The sequence below is a fragment of the Eriocheir sinensis genome, chromosome 35, assembly GCF_024679095.1.
Source record: "Eriocheir sinensis breed Jianghai 21 chromosome 35, ASM2467909v1, whole genome shotgun sequence".
NCBI lineage: Eukaryota > Metazoa > Arthropoda > Malacostraca > Decapoda > Varunidae > Eriocheir > Eriocheir sinensis.
The window spans coordinates 4,227,925-4,250,576 of record NC_066543.1 but is presented as its reverse complement, the minus strand read 5'-3'; the positions used below and the strand labels follow the sequence as shown (position 1 = coordinate 4,250,576).

The window sequence follows — 22,652 nt, the reverse complement described above, 5'->3', positions numbered from 1 at the left end:
GAGCGTAGTTACTCCGCCTGAGCCACGAGATCACTACACCGCCGCCCGGTGGCCCTGACCCCTAGCGAGGGTTCACAAGGCTCACAACTTCACACCACAACAGACACACGCTGAATGCTTCGCTTCTTGTTGCATACTATGGAAAATAATTGAATATTCCTTGCTGCATACTGATTAGTCTTCATAGAATCTAAGCCTTCGCATAGTACCCTCTCCAACAACGTCCACACTCCCACAATCACATTTCGGTGTTCGCCCAAACCTATCACGCTACTTATCTATCCACGAACAGGTACTTCTATCATTTCTTTCATCTAACAGCCTTCATTCAATCCGTTCATTTTGATACATCAAGTTTCACTGGAAGTACATGACTGCTATTTAGCTGAAGTGAAGGGACTCGGCGATGCATAATGATATCCTTGGAAGGCGTAATAACCTCGGCTGTGGAGGTTACTTGTCATCAATGTTGCGATGGCTATTCATTTGTTGCATGGCAGACAAGTGGGCCTCTGTTTGCTGTCCTTAGGTTGTCATACGCCCAGAAGGAGTAAGTGCGTTTGTATATATGAACACTTTATTAAAACACTACAAATGGCTGTTCCAGATGAGACAATTCTGTCATAAATTATGCATGAAAAAAAAAACTTTACTTAGTGCCAACTAGAATTCGTTGCTTGGTGTTGCATGTGTTAATACAGCTATTTCAGTCGAGTATGTTGCTGGGTTGGCACATCAGGAGCGTCGTGAATAAAAACATTTTAGAACAGGTTCCGTTCCTAAGTGAAACATTGTCAAAGATGAACACATTAACGTGTGCACAGCAGCAGACGGGCCGTGTCGTGCGTTGCATCACACACGGTATTTGTATACAAAGAATGGCGTCTCGGCGTAATTAGCTAATTAATATTAAGTAGCGTCTCCTGCTGGCTCGGCGGGAAAGTGGACACAGTCACTGCACATGCTGCCGACGCTGTCACGGAGCTGCGTCGGCGTTCACGAAGGATCATCATGTCAACCGTGTTTTGTTTTCCAGGAAAGCGAAGATATTTCTAGATCAGTGATTAAAGGAACGAATGAATCTAATATAATCAGCGAGCTTTTCTTGTAAATAATTTCTTGATATAGCGGTTGGCACGCATATCTGCGAATCTACGGACCTTGGTTCGAATCCTGGCCCGGGCAGTCACCGCGAAGCCCACTCAGCTATTCATCCTCCCTTTAGGGATGGTCAATAAATGGTTACCACGGGAAACCTGGGAAGGTAAACTGGGTTAACCCGGATATCCCGGCCCTGTCCCGTTATAGGCTCAAGGGTCAATGTGACGGAGATGAGCACCGATGCCACGTGCAGCTTTAGCGTATGCCATACCTCTATACTTTTATACACACCTTTATCTTAGATTTAAAAGATGCTTCGGCATCTGTCTATGCTCACCACAGAGATGGACGTAAAATTTTGAGGCAGGTATATATTTTCGGGCTTTTTTGTGATGGTCCTTTATTGATGTCATGCGTGATAAAAATCCACTGGAAACAGTTAAAAGTCAGTCTGGTCAAATGCAGTGCACGGGCCGAACACTGCGTGGTGGCTGGCGTGCTTTCCGACGCAGCGCACAGATGTCCACTACCTGCTTAACATTACGGGCACTCTGTGGACACTAAAATCGGTCGTGTGCTAAGGGACACCAGTGACCTCAGCCTCAGCACTTGTCAATAATAGATACCCATTTATCGACTAGCCCGAAGGCAGTAGTAGTAGTAGTAGTAGTAGCTCTCCAGTTGTTACTCCCTCAAAGTATAAAGCAAAGAGTAGCCAAAAGAGAGGTCAATTTCGGATGGAGAGGTGTCTTGATACACTCCCGCCCACTACCCTAACACTTTCGCTTTGCACTGACTAAAATAATCTTAAAATCTTCATGACATGCAATTATATTATTATCTGTATCGGCGATGTAATCAAAGCGTCAGATGGGGTTAATGTATATCATAAACTCATTAAATTAACAATACGCACGCGAAGACATTTTCCGCTTTCTTGCTGACGAGAACAAGATAAAAATGTCGAAAAATTACTGAATTCCGCCTGAAAGTCATGAATCGTCTCAATGAATGATATATAATTATTCATAACATACTGACGAGTCGTAAAGATAAAATTTTGCATGCATGTTAACCTAAACAAACACACACACACACACACACACACACAGGTTCCTTGCTCCCCTCACTAAAAAAAGTATACAACATCAATCCACAAAGTATGAGGGTGTGCGTGCCTTCACATCCCTCAGGCGCACAGTATACTTGATTTGAGTTATTATATCATTGGTACTAAGTCAATGATGTACACATTTTAAGTTGTGACATATATAAGAATACAAGAAATTACATGCAAGGAGACGATCCTGTCCATCAAGATGTCTCCGTTCTCTGACTCTCCCGCCTCTAACATCGAACTATTTCTAAAGCCCAAAATAGATATGAATCGCGTTCCAGTGAGTCTTCTTGTAGTTTCATGGCACAAAAGAATGATCAAACTACCAGAAGGGTCATACAACCACCTCTACAAGTGCCCAAAACTCCTACGAAAGCCTTGTCAGATGTGTGTGTGCTTGGACGCTGAAATGTTGAAGAATATATAGATAGAGATCACCGCTATTCCTGCATTGCCAAGCCTGAGCCAGTGTCCACACCACGAGGGTCAAGACGAGTGAGCACAGGAGACAGATAGACGCACCGGATAGGCGGCCTCACCCAGCCCCTTCCTTACCTTCACCCCTAGCCAGCCCGCCCCACGCCTCCCATTCATGAAGCGTCTGCTTGGCGTGCCGAAAGGTTGGGTGGGGGGGAGGCAGGGTCACCATGGGAGGGAGGAGTGTTGGGGCGGGGAGGAGCAGGGTCAAGACGGGTGGGATGGGCCGAGAGATGAAAGGCTTCGCTATAAATACGAGGTGACGTCCCGCTTGACAGTAGTGACATTCGGAGCGGAGATGAAGGTGAGTGTTTAGAGGAGCGCGTTACCGTGGCAGGCTGTGAGGGAGGAGAAGGAAGCTTGTGAAGGCAAATATATAACATCGAGTGGGCGTCTACATTATCATCAGCACATCCCAGCTTCGTAGAAAGAGGTCACCGTATAAGGGGATCCAAGTTTTCTGTAGAGGTCCCAGTGTCCATACAAAGTTAAACCCCCAAATTATATGTTATCCAAGTCTCATATGGGGGCCCTATTATAGAGGTTCCAGCTTTTCTCTAGAGGGATCTTGGCGCCATCAGACCCCACCCCGTAGCTATTCCACTAACACATACCGCTTGCAGGTTATCATATAAAGGAGAGTCAAACGATCTCTTACCGTATGTTTAATTAAAGAGGGATCTTGGCGCCATTAAACCCCACCCCGTAACTATTCCACTAACATCCCGCTTGCAGGTTGTCATGAAGGAGAGTCAAACGATCTCTTACCGTCTGTACCACCAGTCTAGTTTTGTATAACTTTGCACTGCTCTCATCACCCTCGAGTCTTGATCTGCAATTGTACACAGTTCTGCACTACCCACACTCACACACGAAAGCAAAGGAAGAATACTCAGGCTGAAGAATAGCACGTGGAAGAGTCGAGTTCAATGCTAACAAGTAAATCAGAAACCTATCCTCCTATGGACGGCGTTCCGAACTATAGGCGAACTGGTGACTACGGTGCCTCCTGGCGGCTAAGTTTTGAGCTAGTAGACAGAACGACGCAAAATACCCGCACAGAAAAAAATCAGACCACTTCTACCCTTAGTTGTGATTTCCATGGAGAAGACCAGGGGAGACAATTAAGTACCATCACCACTAGAATTGAACTTGCTTATTTGTTTGATATTGTTCGGAATAGGAGTCAGAGATTCGAGCTGTGGCGTAGTGAAGCAACTCGCGTTAATCTCGTTCCCTCTTTATCTACCAGCCGCGTTGCGAAATGGTGTTGCATTTGTTATCTGCTTATCTTTATCATCAGCCGTGTTTGTTCTCACATGCGCTGGGAGGAGAGGAGCAAAAAAGGGATTCAAAGGAGCGGGGAAGGAATGTACGATGATTGAAAGCAGAGTGGAAGCAGATGAAAGGAGAATAAATAAGAAGACATTCAACACATTATTAATACCAGTCAGGAAAAGAGAAATAATAAAACTCGAACAAGTTATCGCCTGAACCACAAACATCATCAGTTCCTAAGAGAGATAACAGTGGGAAGAGGAGAATGAGGATAATGCTAGAAAGAGACAAATAAAGAGAGGAAGTGGTGTACCCCCCCCCCCCCAGCACCCCCTAGCCAACATTCTATTCCCAACAGCCTGCATCCCCCTCTTCCCCTTTCCTCTCGCCTCCGTTCACCCCTTCTCTTCATCCCCTCCCCCTCTTTGCCCCCCCCCCCCCCTCCCTGATACTGTCCATTTAATTACGTGGAAAAGTTACTGAGAAAAATACACTTTAAGGACGTTTTAATATGCTCTCCAAGGACGAAAACACACACACACACACACACACACACACACACACACACACACACACACACACACAGCTCAGCACAGTACATAACACGCAATACACACATTTAAATATAAAGTTGTCACCCTGTTGAGTAAAGAATATATGTTAGCATTTATATTATCTAAGAATTATAATTAATGAAGATTTTTAGGCTGAATATTATGCAAAAAATATAACAAACCTTTATTATTATTATTATTATTATTATTATTATTATTATTATTATTATTATTATTAGCATTATTATTATTATTAGCAATATTTAAGACACTTGGTCGGCATTCGTTTCAACGTATGTATGGTCGTAAGTAGCAACGCACGAGCCGTGTCAACACCCGCAAGACAATTGTTTTTAGTCCATTATAAGCGGCAAACAAAAGTGATGGTGGCCGCGGGACGAACAATACTCTCTCTCTCTCTCTCTCTCTCTCTCTCTCTCTCTCTCTCTCTCTCTCTCTCTCTCTCTCTCTCTTGGTGCAATGAAAAAAAATCTCAGTTACGAGGTATACGAAAAAGGAATCATTCAAAGAAAATATGCATACAATCAAGCTGGAAGGTTATTGCAGAGTTTATTGATTCAAGTTATGGAATAAGGTTTTTTTTACGTTTGGCCTTGACGCCGGCACTCTTTCATTAAGAGGTCCGTTGGTCGACCCCAGCCCCTTATTAGTGGCGCAGGAAAGTGTTTTATAGTGGCACCATTCTTGCTTGACTCACACTGGCCTCCGGAGTTCCATTTGATCCTCTTGAGATGCTAATTAATTCCTGCATTAGGAAGCGGGACATAGATATTAGCTCAAGTAGAGAGTCTTGTGCAGCGAGGCCGGGGAAGGGTGGAGGTATGTAGTTTGGAAGTTCATAAGAGCAGTTAGCATGAAAATATCGATAAAAGGTAACGAGGGAAGCAGCTTCACTCTCATGTTGCAAGACACAGGTCGTTAGTCCGGCCGAGTCACTTCCGTTTCGTGAGGGCCAGACTGGCTGTCGTGAACCGTATTGATAAGCAACACACAAGGGCCACTTTCTCCACTTTCACTTGGTGCCTCTCTATGTGACTATTAATTTTAATATATGCTTTAATGTAATGCTGCATAATCATTTTAGCCTCGCTTGATGTACGGGATCGTTTATTATTATGATTACTATTATTGTGATGATTGCGATGATAGTAACGGTGTAATATTACAATAATAATGATAATATTAATAAATGAAAATATCAGTAATCACAATAACAACAATCTCTTTGTGGGCGTGGCAGGTTCGGTGGTGTCAGCGTCAGCCTATGGAGATGGTGGTGGTGGTGGTGGTGATAGCGGCGGCGACCATGGCGGGCTCAAGCTACGCCCAGGGTTTTCCAGACTCCCTCGAAGATTCACGCGAAGCCTTCCGCCCCAGCGCCCTCTTCTTCGACTCCCCTTCCTCGTTCCGCCCCGTGCCGAGAGGTGGACGGAACTACGACCTCTCCAGCTCTGCCGTCCGTTCCTCCTCTCACGCTGGTTCACGTTTTCCATCTTTCAACACCTTCCCATCAACTCCTTTTTCATCTCCATCCTCCTCCTTCTCCTCTTCTTCTCATGAGTCCTCTTCATATGCTAGTGTTCCATCCTCCCCTTCCTCGCCCTCGTTTTTCTCCTCTCCATCTTTCTCCTTTTCCTCTAATCCTTCCTCTTCTTTCCCCGTGATAACTCGGGCTTCTGGTGTCGAGATCCTAGACGTGAGCGCTCAGGACTCACTTGAAAGCTTCGGGTTAACATTAAGTTCCACTCTTGGCTTTGGACCTTCCGGATCTACTCCTTACCACATCAACCATGGTCATACTCGGATAATATCACCACCGTCACAAGGCTACGGCCCTCCGCCCCCTAAACCCAAGCCTGCCAGTGCTTACAAACCTCCCTCGCTCTCACAAACTTACGGCCCTCCGCCCCCTAGACCCAAACCTGTCAGTGCTTACAAACCTCCCTCGCTCTCACAAACTTACGGCCCTCCGCCCCCTAAACCCAAACCTGCCAGTGCTTACAATCCTCCCTCGCTCTCACAAACTTACGGCCCTCCACCTAAACCCACTCCTAGCACTGTCTACAAAGGTCCCTCTCCTACACTAACCCCTCTTCCACGCAAGCCCACTCCCCTCGCTGCCTTCAAACCTCCCTCTCCCACCGGAAGCTATAGTCCTTCACCCAAACCCACCCCACGACCTGTCTTCGGCGCCCCCTCCCCATTTCCCTTTGACTCAAGGTCGAGAGAAAGATTCGCCTCGTCTGAGTTCCCACACTCGTCATCGCGGGAACTCAGGTTTGGCGTCTCAGAAACCATCTTCGGCACTTCAGTAGAGAGATTTGACGATTCAGCATCCTCACCTCGATCATTCGGTGGGCTTAACCTCCGGCCACTCACTTTCTCCAGACCACGTGACACTTCCAGCTCCCGCGAGACTGCATCCTCTCCTCGATCTTTTGGTGGGCTTGACTTCCGGCCACTCAGTTTCTCCGGACTACGTGACACTTCTGGCTCTCGTGAGACTGCATCCTCACCTAAATCCTTCGGCGGGCATGACTTCAAACAATCCAGTTTCTCCGGACTACGAGACACTTCTAGCTCCCGCGAGGTTGCATCCTCCCCAAGACCTTTCGGTCGACTTAACTCAGCCACTCAGTTTTCCAGACTACATGACAGTTCTAGTTCCTCATGAAACCTTAGTGCATCCCACGGCCAACATAAAGCCTCCGTTAAGCATCTCCTTCGTGTCCTCTGAAAGCTTGGACTCCCGGGAATTTTTTGGGTCCAGAAGAGGGTTCTTCAAGCCTTCCTCCCACCTTGAAACCCCTGCCAAGTCCTTCCAGCCCCCTCATTTTGGCCCTCTCACGCCTTCCGACTCACGCCAAAGTTCCTCCGCCGAGCTGTTCCCGAGGACGAGGGATCATCCCAGGCCGGTCGTGTCCCCGCCTCCAACACAAGTCCCCTCTGTGAAGACCGTGAGGCAGCGGCAGACAAGCTCCGTTGGGGTGGGTCTTGGTCTTACTTGGGCCCGAGCCGAGGTGCATTATATAGGTACATAGATAAACACATAAATAGCTCCACCCATACTTGATAATAAGGGACACCTTTCTCTAGTTTCTGGTAAAAACAAAGCCTGCACTATAATATTAGACAAACCTCCTTGCTCAAGATTCCTATTAATCTCATTATTATTTAGAGGCATGATGTCGTACCTTTGTAACTCTAAAATTAACAATTAATTCACTTTCAGAATTTTTTCTCTATCATTCTTTTTTTTTCCAAGGGATCAATTGTGGCGAGAATATAATTATAGTGTATTTTGTTTTGCTCCACTCAACACCTTTCCTCTGCAGGGGCACTCAGGTTACCACTTTAACTACGACGTGAACGACTCAGCAGAGGACGACGACAAATCGTTTGGAGGCCGACGTAAGAAAGGCCCAAACTTCGGGCACACCGAGCGGCGGGACGGCCGGCGCACCGAGGGCCGCTATTACGTGGAGCTGCCGGACGGACGCACGCAGGTGGTGGAGTACTACGCCGACGAGACGGGCTACCACCCCACCGTCACCTACGTGTGATCAACATATATATATATATATATATATATATATATATATATATATATATATATATATATATATATATATATATATATATATATATATATATATATACTGTACATAAGTCATTCATTGTACTGCAAATATCTATCATGAATGAATGTGGGAATCATAGCAGGACACAGCGTACGGAGTATTACTGTTATAAGCCGGACGTGAAAACACGAACCTGTACATAAGCCGTTCTTTATAATATAAACTTTCTTGTACAGGCCAGTTCAACATACAAGTGAAACAAGCATCCGCTTGGGGCCCCGTCCTCCGTCCCCATCTCCCGCCCCACAAATATCTATTGTTGACAAAAATAATTAATGTACCAGATAAGTGAACTCTTCGTTAATTGAATTTCACCAGCAGCATTCAGCGGCACTTTATTGCTGTGTCACACACAGTGACTCAATGTAAATGCAGAAGTGGGCACGAGAGGGGTTCCTTAAACGTAATCCCGCTTCAGTCCTCTTCAAGCGCTCAGACAAGTAGAGCCGCCACTGTCCACTTATTATGCGTTAATGAGTGGTAATAACAGTGAGAGGCCGACGATGCAGAGCATGCATGGTGTAACTGTTGTAAGACTGAGAAGTCGCCCTTGTGCTCTTCACAAGCACATGAACAAAAAGAGACTGATTTAAGACTCTAGATGACGCGCCGCTCCGTGCATGTCCTCCCCTTCTTTCCCTCATCACTCACACTCAGTGCTAGAGTTGCCTTGTCTTCACTCTTATATCCATCTCACTGATAAACTTTGGGGCAGCCTTTTCTTCTGCTCCTGTTTCTTCCTTCGACTTGAATAGAAGCCTTTGGAGCAAATTTAACTACTTTTTAGCAAGTTTTTTATTTATTTTTTCTATGCTGGAGCAGCATGCTAGTCATTTTTTTTTTGCTTGGCCTATTTTCTTTTATGCCTAGTCTGCCTCCTTTGCTATATTATTAATGACAAACTTGTCATCATAATCATTATCTTTATATTATTATTATTATTATTATTATTATTATTATTATTACTATTATTATTATTATTATTATTATTATTATTATTATCGATTTATTTGTTATAGTCAAGATGTAAAGCTAGGTTATTTTACCGTGTGTGCGCAGACCTCCTCAGGACATACGTACTAATTCATGATCTGCAGGAAGGTGTGCAAATCTAAGCAATAAAAAAAATATGAAAAATAATGTTGTGGGGTATGTTTTACTGAAGGACGGTAATACCTTTTCTTTGCTTCAATAGCAAAAAAATACGATAGGCCTACTACACTCCAACCGAAGAAGTAATGAGAAAAATAAAAAAAACAGCTTCAGACACGTAGATTTAGATTCAGAAACAAAGGATGATGCTGTTTGGTGGAAGTGTCGTGTAGGACGGGAGTAAATACAGAGACAAGTTCATGAAGAGCGAAAGAAAAATCAAGAAAGCAAAACAAAGGTAATCTCCTAAACTGAATGAGTCTAATGGGCATTGGGTTCCCATGGGCACCGTCCTTCGCCTCGCTACTGGGCAGATGGCAGGCATGCGACCACAATCTCTTAGCACGCGTGGGGCAGTTCCATCCCAGCACACCTCACTGCCTTTATCTTTGGCAAACACGCCGCTCGAGGGAGAGGCAAACGACCTTAATAGTCTCAAGCATTTCGAAGCTCACACACCCACATCTCGTAAGGCTTTCGTAGAGGTTGTTAAGGTTATTTCCATGGGTAGCTTTATGAACCTGGTAATAATTTGATAAGGCTTCTGCACCATGGATGTGAAAAATAATCCTAAGAACCCGACTAATTTCCTTTGTGGTCTTTGGAGATATTTATTACTAGCCGAAAGCGTCTGAGGATACGGAACCATATACCTGGTCTAATAACCTTGAATCCGCCTTACGTGTCATCCACCTCCGCATACACGCTAACATCAGTATACCTTGAGTCACCGCCATAATGGAAGACTTCAGTTTATTATAATGTTATCGCGTAGCTTTAAGCGTTTCAATGGCCGCCGACGCGTGTAGTAAGATAGGGGCGATAGACAGACGACGTGCAGACGACTGAACGAGCAGCCGCCGACTGTATCTTGGGATTTACTTGTATAGGCCCCCATCCACGATCCAATCTGATCGCATCCAACCAGATCTGTCCGACCAGATCGCATCGTGGATGGGGGCCTTATGATTATTATTTCTGCCAGGGGCGTCCGCAGGAATTTTGTCAAGGGCTGAAGGAAGAGGGCAGAGCCAGTATGTTTTAGATCCTATACATCAATACATCAAATTTCATATTTTCAATTTTTCATCAGTTAACCACAAGGCAATGGCACACACGTACTGTTTTCAAGAGCTGCAGCACCAAGTATCCTCCTGAGATTTAAAAGATATTAAAGCTTACTACCAGACACCAGTAAGGGAGAGGAGATAGGGAGGGGGGAAGGAAGCTTGGGGAGAAGAAAAAGAAAAAGAAGAGAGAGAGAGAGAGAGAGAGAGAGAGATTATATTGCGACGCTTAATTGGTGTGTAACTTTGCCTCGATTCTGACCGGCGTCCACAAAACACTACTAACTCACTTTTTATTCGGCAAAAGGGCCGAAAAACAGGCTATTTTGTGACGGCTCGACGACGAACTTGGAATCGAGCTATCAAAGAATCCTTCGAGTTGGTCAAACTACATTGCCCAGAGGGGCTACATGCCCGAGTACAGCCCTCTAGAGCCAACAGCAAGGCCACACTATAGACGAAAACGACAAGTGTCTGGAGTTCGTCAAAATCGCTCTCGATAGGTATTATGTTTCGAGCTCTAGCGACGAAACTACTCGGAGTAGGGAAATGTTATGCACCATATTGAAAAGCACATTGGCAGGGCTAAATCATTTGGTAAATAGTTTTTTTTAATTCTCAAAAAATGAGCGGGTTTCAATGATGGGAACTCAAAAATAGTTTTTTTCCGAGTCGTTTTTTTGCGAATTTATTCGATTTTTACCCCTTCGAGTCAGTTTTTGAGCCCGGTCGCCAACTAAAAAATATAGCTCTTTCATTTTGCCGTCGATTGATACCAAAAACTTTACTGTAGCCCCAGAAATAAGGGAGTTAAGGCAGCCACCCTCCCGTCACGCGGCGCCCACTGACACTGAAAACAAACCGGCTGCCAGATACTCTTATACAGACCAACTTCCCACCCTTTTCCACACAATAACTCACCTTCAAGTCCACTCAGATACACCAGAAATACCTAAATCCACCATGCACTAGACGAATAACACACACCATGCCCCGTAGAAACGAGAAACAATACTAACTAACCGGAACCCTGGTGCCCATATAGTCGCCTCCCAGCTGATCAAGGCGCCTAGAAACCTGCCACGGGGCTCCCCATACACATCATGCGCTGGCTTTTCCTCCTCCTCTTTGCCTCCCACGCCCTCAGTGAAGCCAAGAGTGACAGACCAGTGCCACCCGTGATATTAGGTGAGTATAATGACTCCCAACACGGAAGTGCCAAAAAGTCATTCACCTTGACACACAACTGTTGCGTCACTGCCTCTTGTAGGGTGAACGGGGTGCAAGGGTGATGTGCATGGGGTGTTAGGGAAGATGTATAGGCCTGGAGGTAGTTATTAGGTGCCTTGAGCCATTTGTGTCTTATAATTACATACATAGGCCTGGTTGTCTGCTGCGTCACTGCCTTATTGTGGGGTGGCGAGGCTGCAAGGTGATGTGTCTAGGGTGCTAGGGAGGTAGTGTGGTCCTGGAGGGGGGTGGATGAGGTGTCGAAGTCAGTCGTTGAAGCACTGCTTGTTGTGAGGTGAAGAGGCCGGGTGTTACTACAGTATTACACCCAACTCCCGTGGTTGACACTATTATGCTGATAGCTTTTAATGGGTTAATCATCACTCTGATAACTGTTTCTGTTGCTTCCAGTCCATTACGGTGCTTTGTTCATGTAAGAGAGATAGTTTTGAAGCTCACATGAAGTGCACCATTTACTTATGTAAAAGTCAAATATTAAATAAAAGTTTTTAGGCCAAATTATCGATACCACTTTTCTCCGATTTGAAATTTATTCCTTGATCACACATATCCCAACCTCAGATGGGTCAGCTTTTTCACTATTTATTTTAACTTTAGAATATGCAACAATTATGATTACGGTATATTTTGCTTGATAATGACACTGATTTAGACAACGCAGTTGGGATTTAGACAATGCAGTCGGTCATACTCATCAAATATTGTTTAATTTTAAGTTGAAGAGTGTGGGATTTTTTTTTTTTTTTTTTTTTTAATTCATAATATTCATGAAGCAATTGCTTTTGTACATATCCTGTTTTAATTACACAGTTTTACACAAAAGCCACTCTCATTGAATTCTGTATTGTTGTAGCTGCAACAGGTGAAAAGTGTTGGGAAAGGCTTCTGTCCTGCAGTAGATTGATATAATGGCTGTTGCTGGTGACGCTGTTGATAAGTAGAAGAGTTGGGGGATAGTTTGTAATACATGGAAAAATTAGACACCTGTGTCAAGGTCAACCCCATAGGAGAGGTTCCTGCTTCCTGGAGGGTGCAGGACTTCAAGGCTGTACAAGGAGTGTGTGGCAATGGGTACAGATGAACCAAAAAATGTTACTGCTGGCCATTATGCTTCTTCAAGCTGTAAGAGTCAGTCAAATTAAATGCTTTTGATGCATGCAAGAATGTGGGATGAATAGCTCTTGGAAATTAGATAAGTACTTTAGGTATTTATCATAATTTCAACAGAGATGGAAGAAGTTTCAAAAGATATCTTGGAATAAAACTTTATGTGGCGATTATAAGTATTTACTATGTTACCATTTTAATTTACTTTGTCATTATCTTTCATTTATTGTATCCTGTTGTAGGCATTACTTGGTTTTCCCAAATGTACATCACGGGAACTAGTTTGTGTGTGTCATGCTTCACCAAGACTTAGGTGTTGAAGTGTATTTCAGATTTCCTATTTGTTTATTGTTTTCATACATTAGAGTGTAGTGCTTTCCTGGGAACCTCGTTTTCCCAAAATTCTAATGCACTTGAGTATATTTGTTAAGTCAGTTTTGCCAATTTTGTATTTTCTCTGTATTCTTGAATTTATTTTATAGGTTTAAGTTTTCATAAATTATCGAGTTATTTCTTCGTTAGCTAATCCCTTCTCTGTTTCTAGTGCCTGGCGATGGCGGCTCTCAGATGGAAGCGATGCTGGACAAGCCAGAAGTTGTTCACTACATCTGCTCCAAGAAGACGACTTACTGGTTTGACTTGTGGCTCAACATGGAGCTGCTCATGCCGGAGATCATCGACTGTTGGGTCAGTAGCTGTGGCTTCTGATGCATTCACAGGATAGGTTGCTCATTAAGAGAATAATAATGTAGGTGGTGGGTAAGAACTTATTACCCAGGATACAGGGTAGATGTGACATTCAGGTTACCACGTTTATCTTCCCCAGATTTCCCCAGGTACCAATTTATCTACCAGCCTTACAGGAAGGATCACTGCCCAAATAGGAATATCAACCCAGGCCCGATTTTCGATAAGTTCCAAAAGCAAAATCCATTTAGGTTGGAAAAGTGTCATAATAATCCTCTCTTGAAAGCATTCAAGTCGTAGGAAGGAGGGACTACTGACAAAGGAAGGTTGTTGCAGCACCCCCCTCCCCATGTATGCCTCACTTGGGATGGCTAATGGCTCTTTAGCAGCAGGTGTCTGACTGACTACTCTTACAACAAGTATTATTATTATTATTATTATTATTATTATTATTATTATTATTATTATTATTATTATTATTATTATTATTATTGTTATTATTATTATTAGTTTATTATTAGTTTTTTTAATTGTGTAGGAGGCAGCCCAAGGGCAAAACTAAATTACAAAATAAATGCTGCAACATGCAACCACAATGATAAAGGGATAGAGGAAGATGCCAAAGCACCACGATCAATTCCTTTTTGATGTTCTGCAGATTGACAACATGCGACTCGTGTACAACAGCACCACCCACACCACCAAGAACTCTCCAGGAGTGAAGATACGGATGCCGGGCTTTGGCAACACTGACACTGTGGAGTGGCTCGACCCTAGCCACCGCTACCCCACTGGCTATTTTTATGACATTGTTCAGGCCATGGTGACTTCCGACCTTGCCTACAAGAGAGGGACCACTGTCAGGGGAGCGCCATTTGACTTCAGGAAGGCTCCAAGTAAGACAAGACGTCCAGTTGTCTTTTATCCATGTCCATGTCTGCATCTTTACCCGTGTCTGTGGCATAGGCTATGGTTTGCTTCAACTGTGTTTCAAGCTTAACTTAATTAATTTCTGAGGCAGGGTAATACTGAAGGGAAGAGAAGTGTTTCAATTATTTATGAGCTGCCATAGCTGTAGCAGTGTATATGGTTCTTTAGGAACAAGAGTAATTTGGAACTTGACATAACTGTTTGTTCAACAGATGAGCTGCAGTACTATTTTGATGCCCTACGGCAGCTGACAGAGGAAATGTATAACACGAGCGGTCAGCGTGTGGTGTACCTGCTGCACAGCATGGGCGGCCCCATCACCTGGTACTTCCTGGGCCACCAGCCGCAGAGCTGGAAGGACAAGTATGTGGAGGCCGTCATCTCCCTGGCCGGCGCCTGGGGAGGCTCCATAAAGGCCGTCAAGGTGTACACTGCAGGTAAATCAGAGTTTGTTTGCATATTTTCTCTACTAATAGAGTTCAAGGTATAACTTATAGATTTTCCCCTCTCCATGTTATAAATATTGTGTTGCCTCCCTTCAGGAGACAACTTGGGGATCTACTTGATCAGCCCTCAAAACATAAGAAAGGAGCAGCGATCAGCGCCCAGCCTTGCTTTCCTGCTGCCCTTGCCTACTGTATGGAAGTCAGATGATGTGCTTGTTCAGACCCCAGAGAAAAACTACACCACAGCTAATTTCAAGGACCTGTTTGAGTGAGTATGCAATTGGCTCTGATTAGGTAACAGGATTATCCAACTTTCTAATGCAAAAGTTGATCAGTTTGTTCATTATGTCTTCCTTTTATTGAACCTCCTTCTTCCTATGACTTGGGCTCAAACTTTCAGCATCATCCCGTTTCCTTTTATACAGAGTGGCATATTATGGGTATTTTTATGCTTTTTGACCTTTTCTTTTTCTTTAAATCAAAGGAGACGGCTCAAGGGCAACAAAAAGAGTGCAGAAAAAAAAGCCCGCTACTCACCGCTCCCATAATAGACAAAAGAAAAGAATGGCCAATACCTGTCAACTGTAAAAAATAAGACTAATCATCACTACTATTTTTTTTTAAGTGTCCATATTATCTGCCTGCATTTTAAACTTGCTATTGTCAAGATGCTTATGGCATTTTACGTGCTGCTAAAAAATCTACAGTTTTCAATGTGGTCATGGCATCAATCTGCAGCTCAAAGACTTAGTTTTCCAAAATCCTCATGTTATTATTCCACAGCTCCATATTTTTGTTCTCAATGAAACCATGCTATTAAGGCCTTAGACCAAACAGTAAAACCGTATTCTAAGAGAGGCTGTATGAATGAACAGTAATAGTTAATAAGGTCTTGAGTAGTAGCCCTAACTCTTTAACCCGGTAGCAGCGACGGGCCAAATTTGTAGCTTTACCATGTAGCAGCGACAGGCCAAATTTGTGCCATGAAATAAACCCCCCAAAATAGATGATACATAATCTGATCACAAATGCTTTGATATATATTATAAAATGGTTTGTGTGAGGGATGATTTGTTCTCATTTTTCTCGCTTAGAGGGACCATTAAGAAACATGATCCCTGCTGCTACCGGGTTAATTTCATAGCCTCAAACTAATCCTTACTAGCTCATGTAATCTATCTGCAGCTCAAATGTATGCTGTTTTCAGGGCATTAAAGCTTCCTGATGCCTACAACATGTACCTAGACACCAAGGACCTGCTGAAAACCCTGCCACCTTGGCGTTGAGTTGCACTGCCTGTACGGCCACACTGTTAACACAGTGGAGAAGTGAGTTGATTGGCTTAGTAAGGTGCTACATGATTCTCTAGCAAGAGTACAGTAACACCTACCTTTTTTGGAGTATGAGATGGGAAACCATATGGGACCTAGATATATGGACTTTACATAAGCATGGATTAAAGATGAGGGAAACCAGGAACTGGCCACCCCATTCCATATGCTATTGACCTCTTACATAAATGACTCTACTCACCTGTCCTTTACACTTGTGAGAGTATGGGAGGGACCTTACCCACCTTACTTTTCAATGGGCCATATTGATTCTCTTCTCTGGCTGCAGGAAACAGTGTAAGTGATAGGGAGGACGATGCTAGTAATGATGAATCTATCTTTTGCTCTGTACTATTCTCTGACTCCCTTCACAGATTGGTCTATCAGGAAGGCCATTTTCCTGACAGTCCTGAGATTATCTTTGGAGATGGAGATGGGACTGTTAACATTCGCAGCGCTAAAGTCTGTGAGTCGGTAAGTTGTTGTGGAATCTGCTTTATATTATGAAAGATGTATTTATGGGTCCTAGGCTGCAGAACAGACTGCTACTGTCCATGAGGCTTGTCCTTGAAGATTTTCACATATTCAAAAGCTATATACATAATTTATGTAGCAAAGCTCAAGGACAGACAAGCAGAAGGGTCATGCCAAGCTAAGAATTGCATGAGGGAATGTTATAATAGTGTTTGGTGAAAATCATAAATATTTTTTAGTCGTGAAACATTTCAGATATCACAAAAAAATTAACTTCCTCTCTGTCACAGTTCAAAGATAAACAGAAGCAGAAGGTGCATGCCAAGCCCTTCCCAAACATGGAGCACATGGCCATCCTGAAGGAAGTCAACAGCATCGCCTACATCCTACAGGTGCTCCACAACATTACACAGAAGAATGAAAAGGCTGCTGCTGCTGCTAAATCCTCTCAGGGAAAGAAAGAGTTGTTTATGAATATCATCAAGAAAAAGAAAGTTATTGCTCCATCTGCTACACATGAAACCCTGAGAACTGAAGAATCCATTCATGCTTCTGCTGAGGCTGCTCTGAACAATGAGAAAACTATGCAAGCTACTGCCACTGCTGCTAAGACTATGCTGAAGACTGAAGCAGCTATTCATGCTGCTGCTGCTGCTGCCAAGGCTGCATTGAGGAAGGAAGCTGTGGATGCCCGTATGCATGAACAAGCTCCTGCTGCAGCCCATAAAGTCACTCACGTGGAGGCTTTGGAAAAGTCAAGAGAGAAGAATATGGTGAAGCAATATTTGGTGCAGAATTTACAAGATGAAAACAGGATCAAAAGAAGAAGTGTTGATCCTTCAGCCTTCTGGAAAACCCTAAACAGCAATCCTAATGTGTCATGATGAAACTCAACAATCCTATCAACACTTGAAAGCTGTCAGACCCACCACAAGTAACAAACATTCTCTTTGTAGAGCCTAAGAAGCAAGGGTGTTTGTCTCAGTTCTTCTTTGATACATGGTGATTACAATGTTCTTAATTAGTGTATCAACTCTCATTTGAAGTCAGTATTAACCACAGAAAAGTTACGAGTGGTACTTCATATTTCATAGACAAAGAGAAGATGAAAAGTTGTTTCTGGAAGCAGAGGTTTCAGCCATGTGTATGTGTTTATATATAGTATCTATATATGTAAAAAGGTATGCTCATGTTCTATGTTAGACATGTTAAATATTTTTTTATTTTATCTGTACATTCTAGGATCTTATAGGTTTGTTATACTATTAATTTAAGTACATTTTATTCTTGTCAAAATTTTATTAGTTTTCTTCAATATTGTTGTTCTTTTAACAATTTATAGTATAAATGAATCATATGTTTTAGGCAGTCGATTCCATCCTTTATTGACAGCACACTCGCTTACTGCACAAGTTTGAAACCAGCACTGCATATTTTTATGAGTATGTATACACTGTATACTCCTGCATTGTCAAAGTGTGTAATGGAGCTTTGTTCATACAGGAAATCCCTTCATTGGGTTCATTTTGATAACTGGGTTGGTCCAGTTGTACTTTTCATTAATCATAATTCCAGATGTTCCCTATATTTTTTATATACTTACCTTTCTATTATCATGGAATCAACCTTCCATTCACTCTGGTCTGAATGTCAGGTCTTCATGACAAGGCTCCAGTACTCACTGCTTCATGTTTAGCATGATTTTATCTTGCATGTCGGTATAATAATGACGTTTTGAATTGTTCTCTACATGTTCACAAAAGGAGTGGAGTTTCTGCACAGGACTGAGTTTTGAGGTCACTTGTGATGTTTTTACCATCTGTATGCTAATTCGGTAAATCCTCTTTTTAATGAACCTATATTCTACCATGAGCAAGAGGTATATTGAACCATATTAGTACACAAGGATTAACAATATTCCTTGTTTTGATTTGATATCTTTTATGTTATTATTTGATAAAACAATTTGAAACAGTTAAAACAATTGATGTAATATTTATTTGATCAACTATTGTAAACAATGTAATTTGCTTTTATACAAAACAGTACACTCTAAATTTTAATATCTTCAAATATAACAAACTTGAATATAATGACTTGGTGTTCCCAATTAGTTACCCAAATAGAGGGATCTCAGCACCGTCTTGTCAGCAAGGCTCCACCACACAAGCACACACCCTGCAGTTAGTCAGGGTGTTGTTGGGTGCTTGACTGTGCACTGTAGTCCATCGACTCTTAACTTGAGCCCTGTGGCTTGGCCTAAGGAATCATCCATTGTTTACACATCTAGCAATGACCTGCACATGGCGATCTGTCTCACTGTTAGTCTGTACGTTATCTGTTTGTGGAAAAAAAATATATATATATATATATATATATATATATATATATATATATATATATATATATATAAATAATATGACTGCATGGTGTTATGGAGGGCTTAGGATTTAAGGGAAAGACAACAACTCCGTAAACCTTCCATTTCACTTGGCAACGTGGCTCATGCGATGGTGCTGCACCATTCACCCTTCTGCCACCATGGAAGACTCGCATAGGTCTCACTCTCACATCCTGCACAGCTAAGCAAAAGATGTTAAATATAATGTAAATAATAGAGGAGGGGGGGAGGTAGCGAGCTCCTCTGAGGAGAGTGATGGGGTGATGTGGCATTAGCGCAACTCAGGAGAGCTGTGCCTAAAGGCTCAAGTTAGATTTGATAGACTATAGTCAATTATAGATTAGAGTTTAATGCTTTTGTTGACCATAATCAGTACTGGATATTGCATTGAACTCTATTAGACAAAGTATACTTGTTCAATATTTAATTTACAAAATATGCAAGAAAACATGTCAAGGCCCTTGTGAATACTTAGTGGGAACCTGTACTGATGAAGAAATGAACACAAGTACTGTAATGTTGTGACAGACTGTGCCAGGAACATGAACAAGTAGAATATGTTGGAATGAAGAACCTTCCTCTCTTGCCCATGCTTCATCAGGGTTGCCAGGTGTCTGATTTAAGGCTGAAGTCTGGGTAGTAAGCAGCACTGTTCAGTCTCCAGTCAGACACAAAGAAAGATACTCAGATTTGTTTTAATTTTACTTATTTGAAAAGTTAAGCTCATTTACTTAAGTTCATTTATTACATTGTCTTCACATTTGTTTATATTCACTTCCTATAAATAATCCATGGCCTATCCCCCACTACCTTTGAAAAGTCCCATATGAGCTGTACTGTAGCTGTAGACTGCAGGTTCATGTGTAATATGAGGATCTGAAAACTATTAGGCTATTAGCTGGCAACTCTAGTTATCACCAAGCTGTGAAACTTCAGGAACTTGCTTTTGACAATACCATTGATCATTTGTAAGGTCTCTGTGTTAAGGACTGCTATTATCTCAGTTTATAATAACATGGACACACTTGTTCATGTGTGTTCAATTTGACTGAATAATGAAAAGAAGAATTATTTAGTACACTATGTTGCTTTTATAGAAATACAATGCTTTTGGTGTAGGGAGAGAAAATTTAAATTAGTGAATCATACTGGAGTTCAATATTTATGCCATGGGAATGGGGATGCTTTCTGCTCATGAATAATTTGGAACAGACAAATGGGTGACTGAATTGTTTTTAGTAGATAGAGATTTACTGAACAAAGATGAGACTCACTGACAGAGCCTTTCTGTGATTCATTAGACAGATATTGGGACATTACATTGCTGCTATGAATAAAAGCTTCATAAATGGTCAAAAAAGGAAAGATTGTAGGTTTAAGTTGCTTAGAATATCATAAAAGGTTTGTGATATGTAAAGTAAAAATATGATGGTGATGTGTGGTACATTAACCCGGTAGCAGTGACGGGCCTAATTTGTGGCTTTACTGTATACCAGCGACGGGCCAAATTTTTGCCATGATATAAACCCCCCAAAATAAATGATGCATAAACTGATCACAAATGCGTTGATATATATTATGAAATGGTTTGCGTGAGTGATGATTTTTTCTCATTTTTCTCGCTTAGAGGGGCCTTTAAGAAACATGTTAGTACAAGGAGAGGGAAAGTAGTAACTGGTATACTCAAGGGAAAACTGTATCACTATTGATTGTTTTAGATGAAAATTTGTATTCTTATGAGTACTGTATAACAAGTGCTTTGTGATATGTAAAATAATATTATGGTGGTGTGTTGTGGGGAACATAAACACAAATAAAGGGAAATTAGTAACTGATATACTCAAAGGAAAACTTTATTGCTGTTGATTGTTTTCCATGATCATTTATATTCTTATTCCCATATATTCTTCAGACCACAAGCACCACCATTGCCAAACTAGAGATTATACTTAGCTCTATATATTCTTCAGACCACAAGTACCACCATTGCCAAACTAGAGATTATACTGCCGGCTATAGATCCCATCAGGAGTCTTCTGTCTGGTGGTGTGACTTGAGGCATTATGAGTATCCTACAGATTCTACAACTGCATAAAACAATAACTTTGATGTATAGATGAGGCAAAATTTACAAGTGATTTTCTAATTTATTTTATTTTATTTATTTATTTATTTTATTTTTGAGTATGCACATGTTGCTTTGTTAATACATGTAGCAGCTGGTGTGAGTGTTGCGATAGGGAAATGTATGCTTGGTTATTGTATTGTAACAGTTGTCAGAAGCAAGGAAGGGTTATGACTGACATGCACAAAAGAGGAGTGTTGAACCAGGATGAGTTACAAGAGTGGAAAAATGAATGTCAACTTGCATGATTCTTTTTATTGGAAAGTTTCTGTTCTGTAATAGCATTGTTTTAGTTGGCAGATTGAATTATGATTGGAGAAAGGAAGGGCTGTGGTTTACATAATTTATAGAAATCGATGTGATGAACTGGCAGAAGCAACTGGAGTGTAGAAAATGTGTTGTCAGCTTGTATGAAACTTGTAATAGGGAAGTGTATCATTGCTTTGTACAGTTGGCTGACTGACATTATCTTATCATTATCAATATTAGTTTTATTTACACACACACACACACACACACACACACACACACACACACACACACACACACACACACACACAAATATTTGACAGCTGAATCCTCAATGGGTGAATGCCAGGAAGATATGCATTTTTATATACAATCACAAGAAGCAAATCATTACAATGTACTGCAAACAGACAATAGGTTCACCAGGCCCTATATGCAAGCAGCCTATAGTTACTTGGCCCAGACAGCCCCCTCCCCCTCCTCATCCCTCCCCTGGCCATGTGCAGCTCTGAGTGTAACATGTTACTAACCAAGGAATCTGGAGCTCTGGAGTCCTTGACCCTAACGACGCAATACTGTGACCAGATAATCAGGAATCAAATGATCTTGAAAATAAACTCAACATTTTAGAATTATTAAACTTTGTTATACCCTCTTGTCTTTGGTGGATGGGTCGCCCACAGCATAATTGGGTAGTAGATGTTTTTCCCTGGTAGTACATTAGTAGTAACGTTTGATAAGAGATGTTAAATGTAGGTAATCCGCAATCACAAATATGTCGGTAGCTACGAAATTAAAATGTTCTGTACTACTATTTCACAGCTGGTGGAAGATTGGCCTACCATGACAAGGCTTACTAATTTATTTTCCATTCAAATTCACCAGCATAATTTAGATACAGACATGCAAGACTTTTTTGTTAACGTAATATGACAGAGGTGGAGGCAATTAGGTTTTATGTATTACTCTTTAAATCGCTTGCATATTTCACTATAGCCAACTGAGTGCAAGACCCTCAATCAGATTCGGTCTTGGACAAAGCAGAGAGCTGAGTCGGGTCTCGCACTTGTCAGGGGCCCGCTCTGTCACACCTGCCCACACCTGCTGTAGGCGGCCCCGCACTCTAAACTAACACTGAGTGGGGCAACTTGGGCCCCGCACTGGTTAGAAGTCCCTGTCCTCTTTTCCACGCAAGATATTTCAGGGCAGCAGCAGAAATGTTTCGCAGCGTGGAGCGGCGTAT

At 42.2% G+C, this 22,652-nt stretch overlaps 2 protein-coding genes across 2 annotated transcripts; both read left to right on the top strand.

Moving 5' to 3' along the window:
- Positions 1-5,854: 5,854 nt before the first annotated feature.
- On the top strand, positions 5,855-8,111 carry LOC127007544 (serine/arginine repetitive matrix protein 1-like). The gene is made up of 4 exons (XM_050878714.1): positions 5,855-6,026; positions 6,375-7,046; positions 7,231-7,535; positions 7,884-8,111. Exons 1-4 carry the CDS (start codon positions 5,855-5,857, stop codon positions 8,109-8,111), a joined length of 1,377 nt encoding a protein of 458 aa, XP_050734671.1.
- A 3,203-nt stretch (positions 8,112-11,314) lies between these two features.
- LOC127007276 (phospholipase A2 group XV-like) lies at positions 11,315-21,643 on the top strand. The gene is given in 9 exon segments (XM_050878050.1): positions 11,315-11,596; positions 13,311-13,453; positions 14,112-14,349; positions 14,596-14,820; positions 14,926-15,097; positions 16,037-16,105; positions 16,107-16,157; positions 16,535-16,634; positions 16,925-21,643. Coding segments are annotated over 9 exon segments (1,677 nt in total). The 5' UTR covers positions 11,315-11,511; the 3' UTR covers positions 17,519-21,643.
- Positions 21,644-22,652: the final 1,009 nt, after the last annotated feature.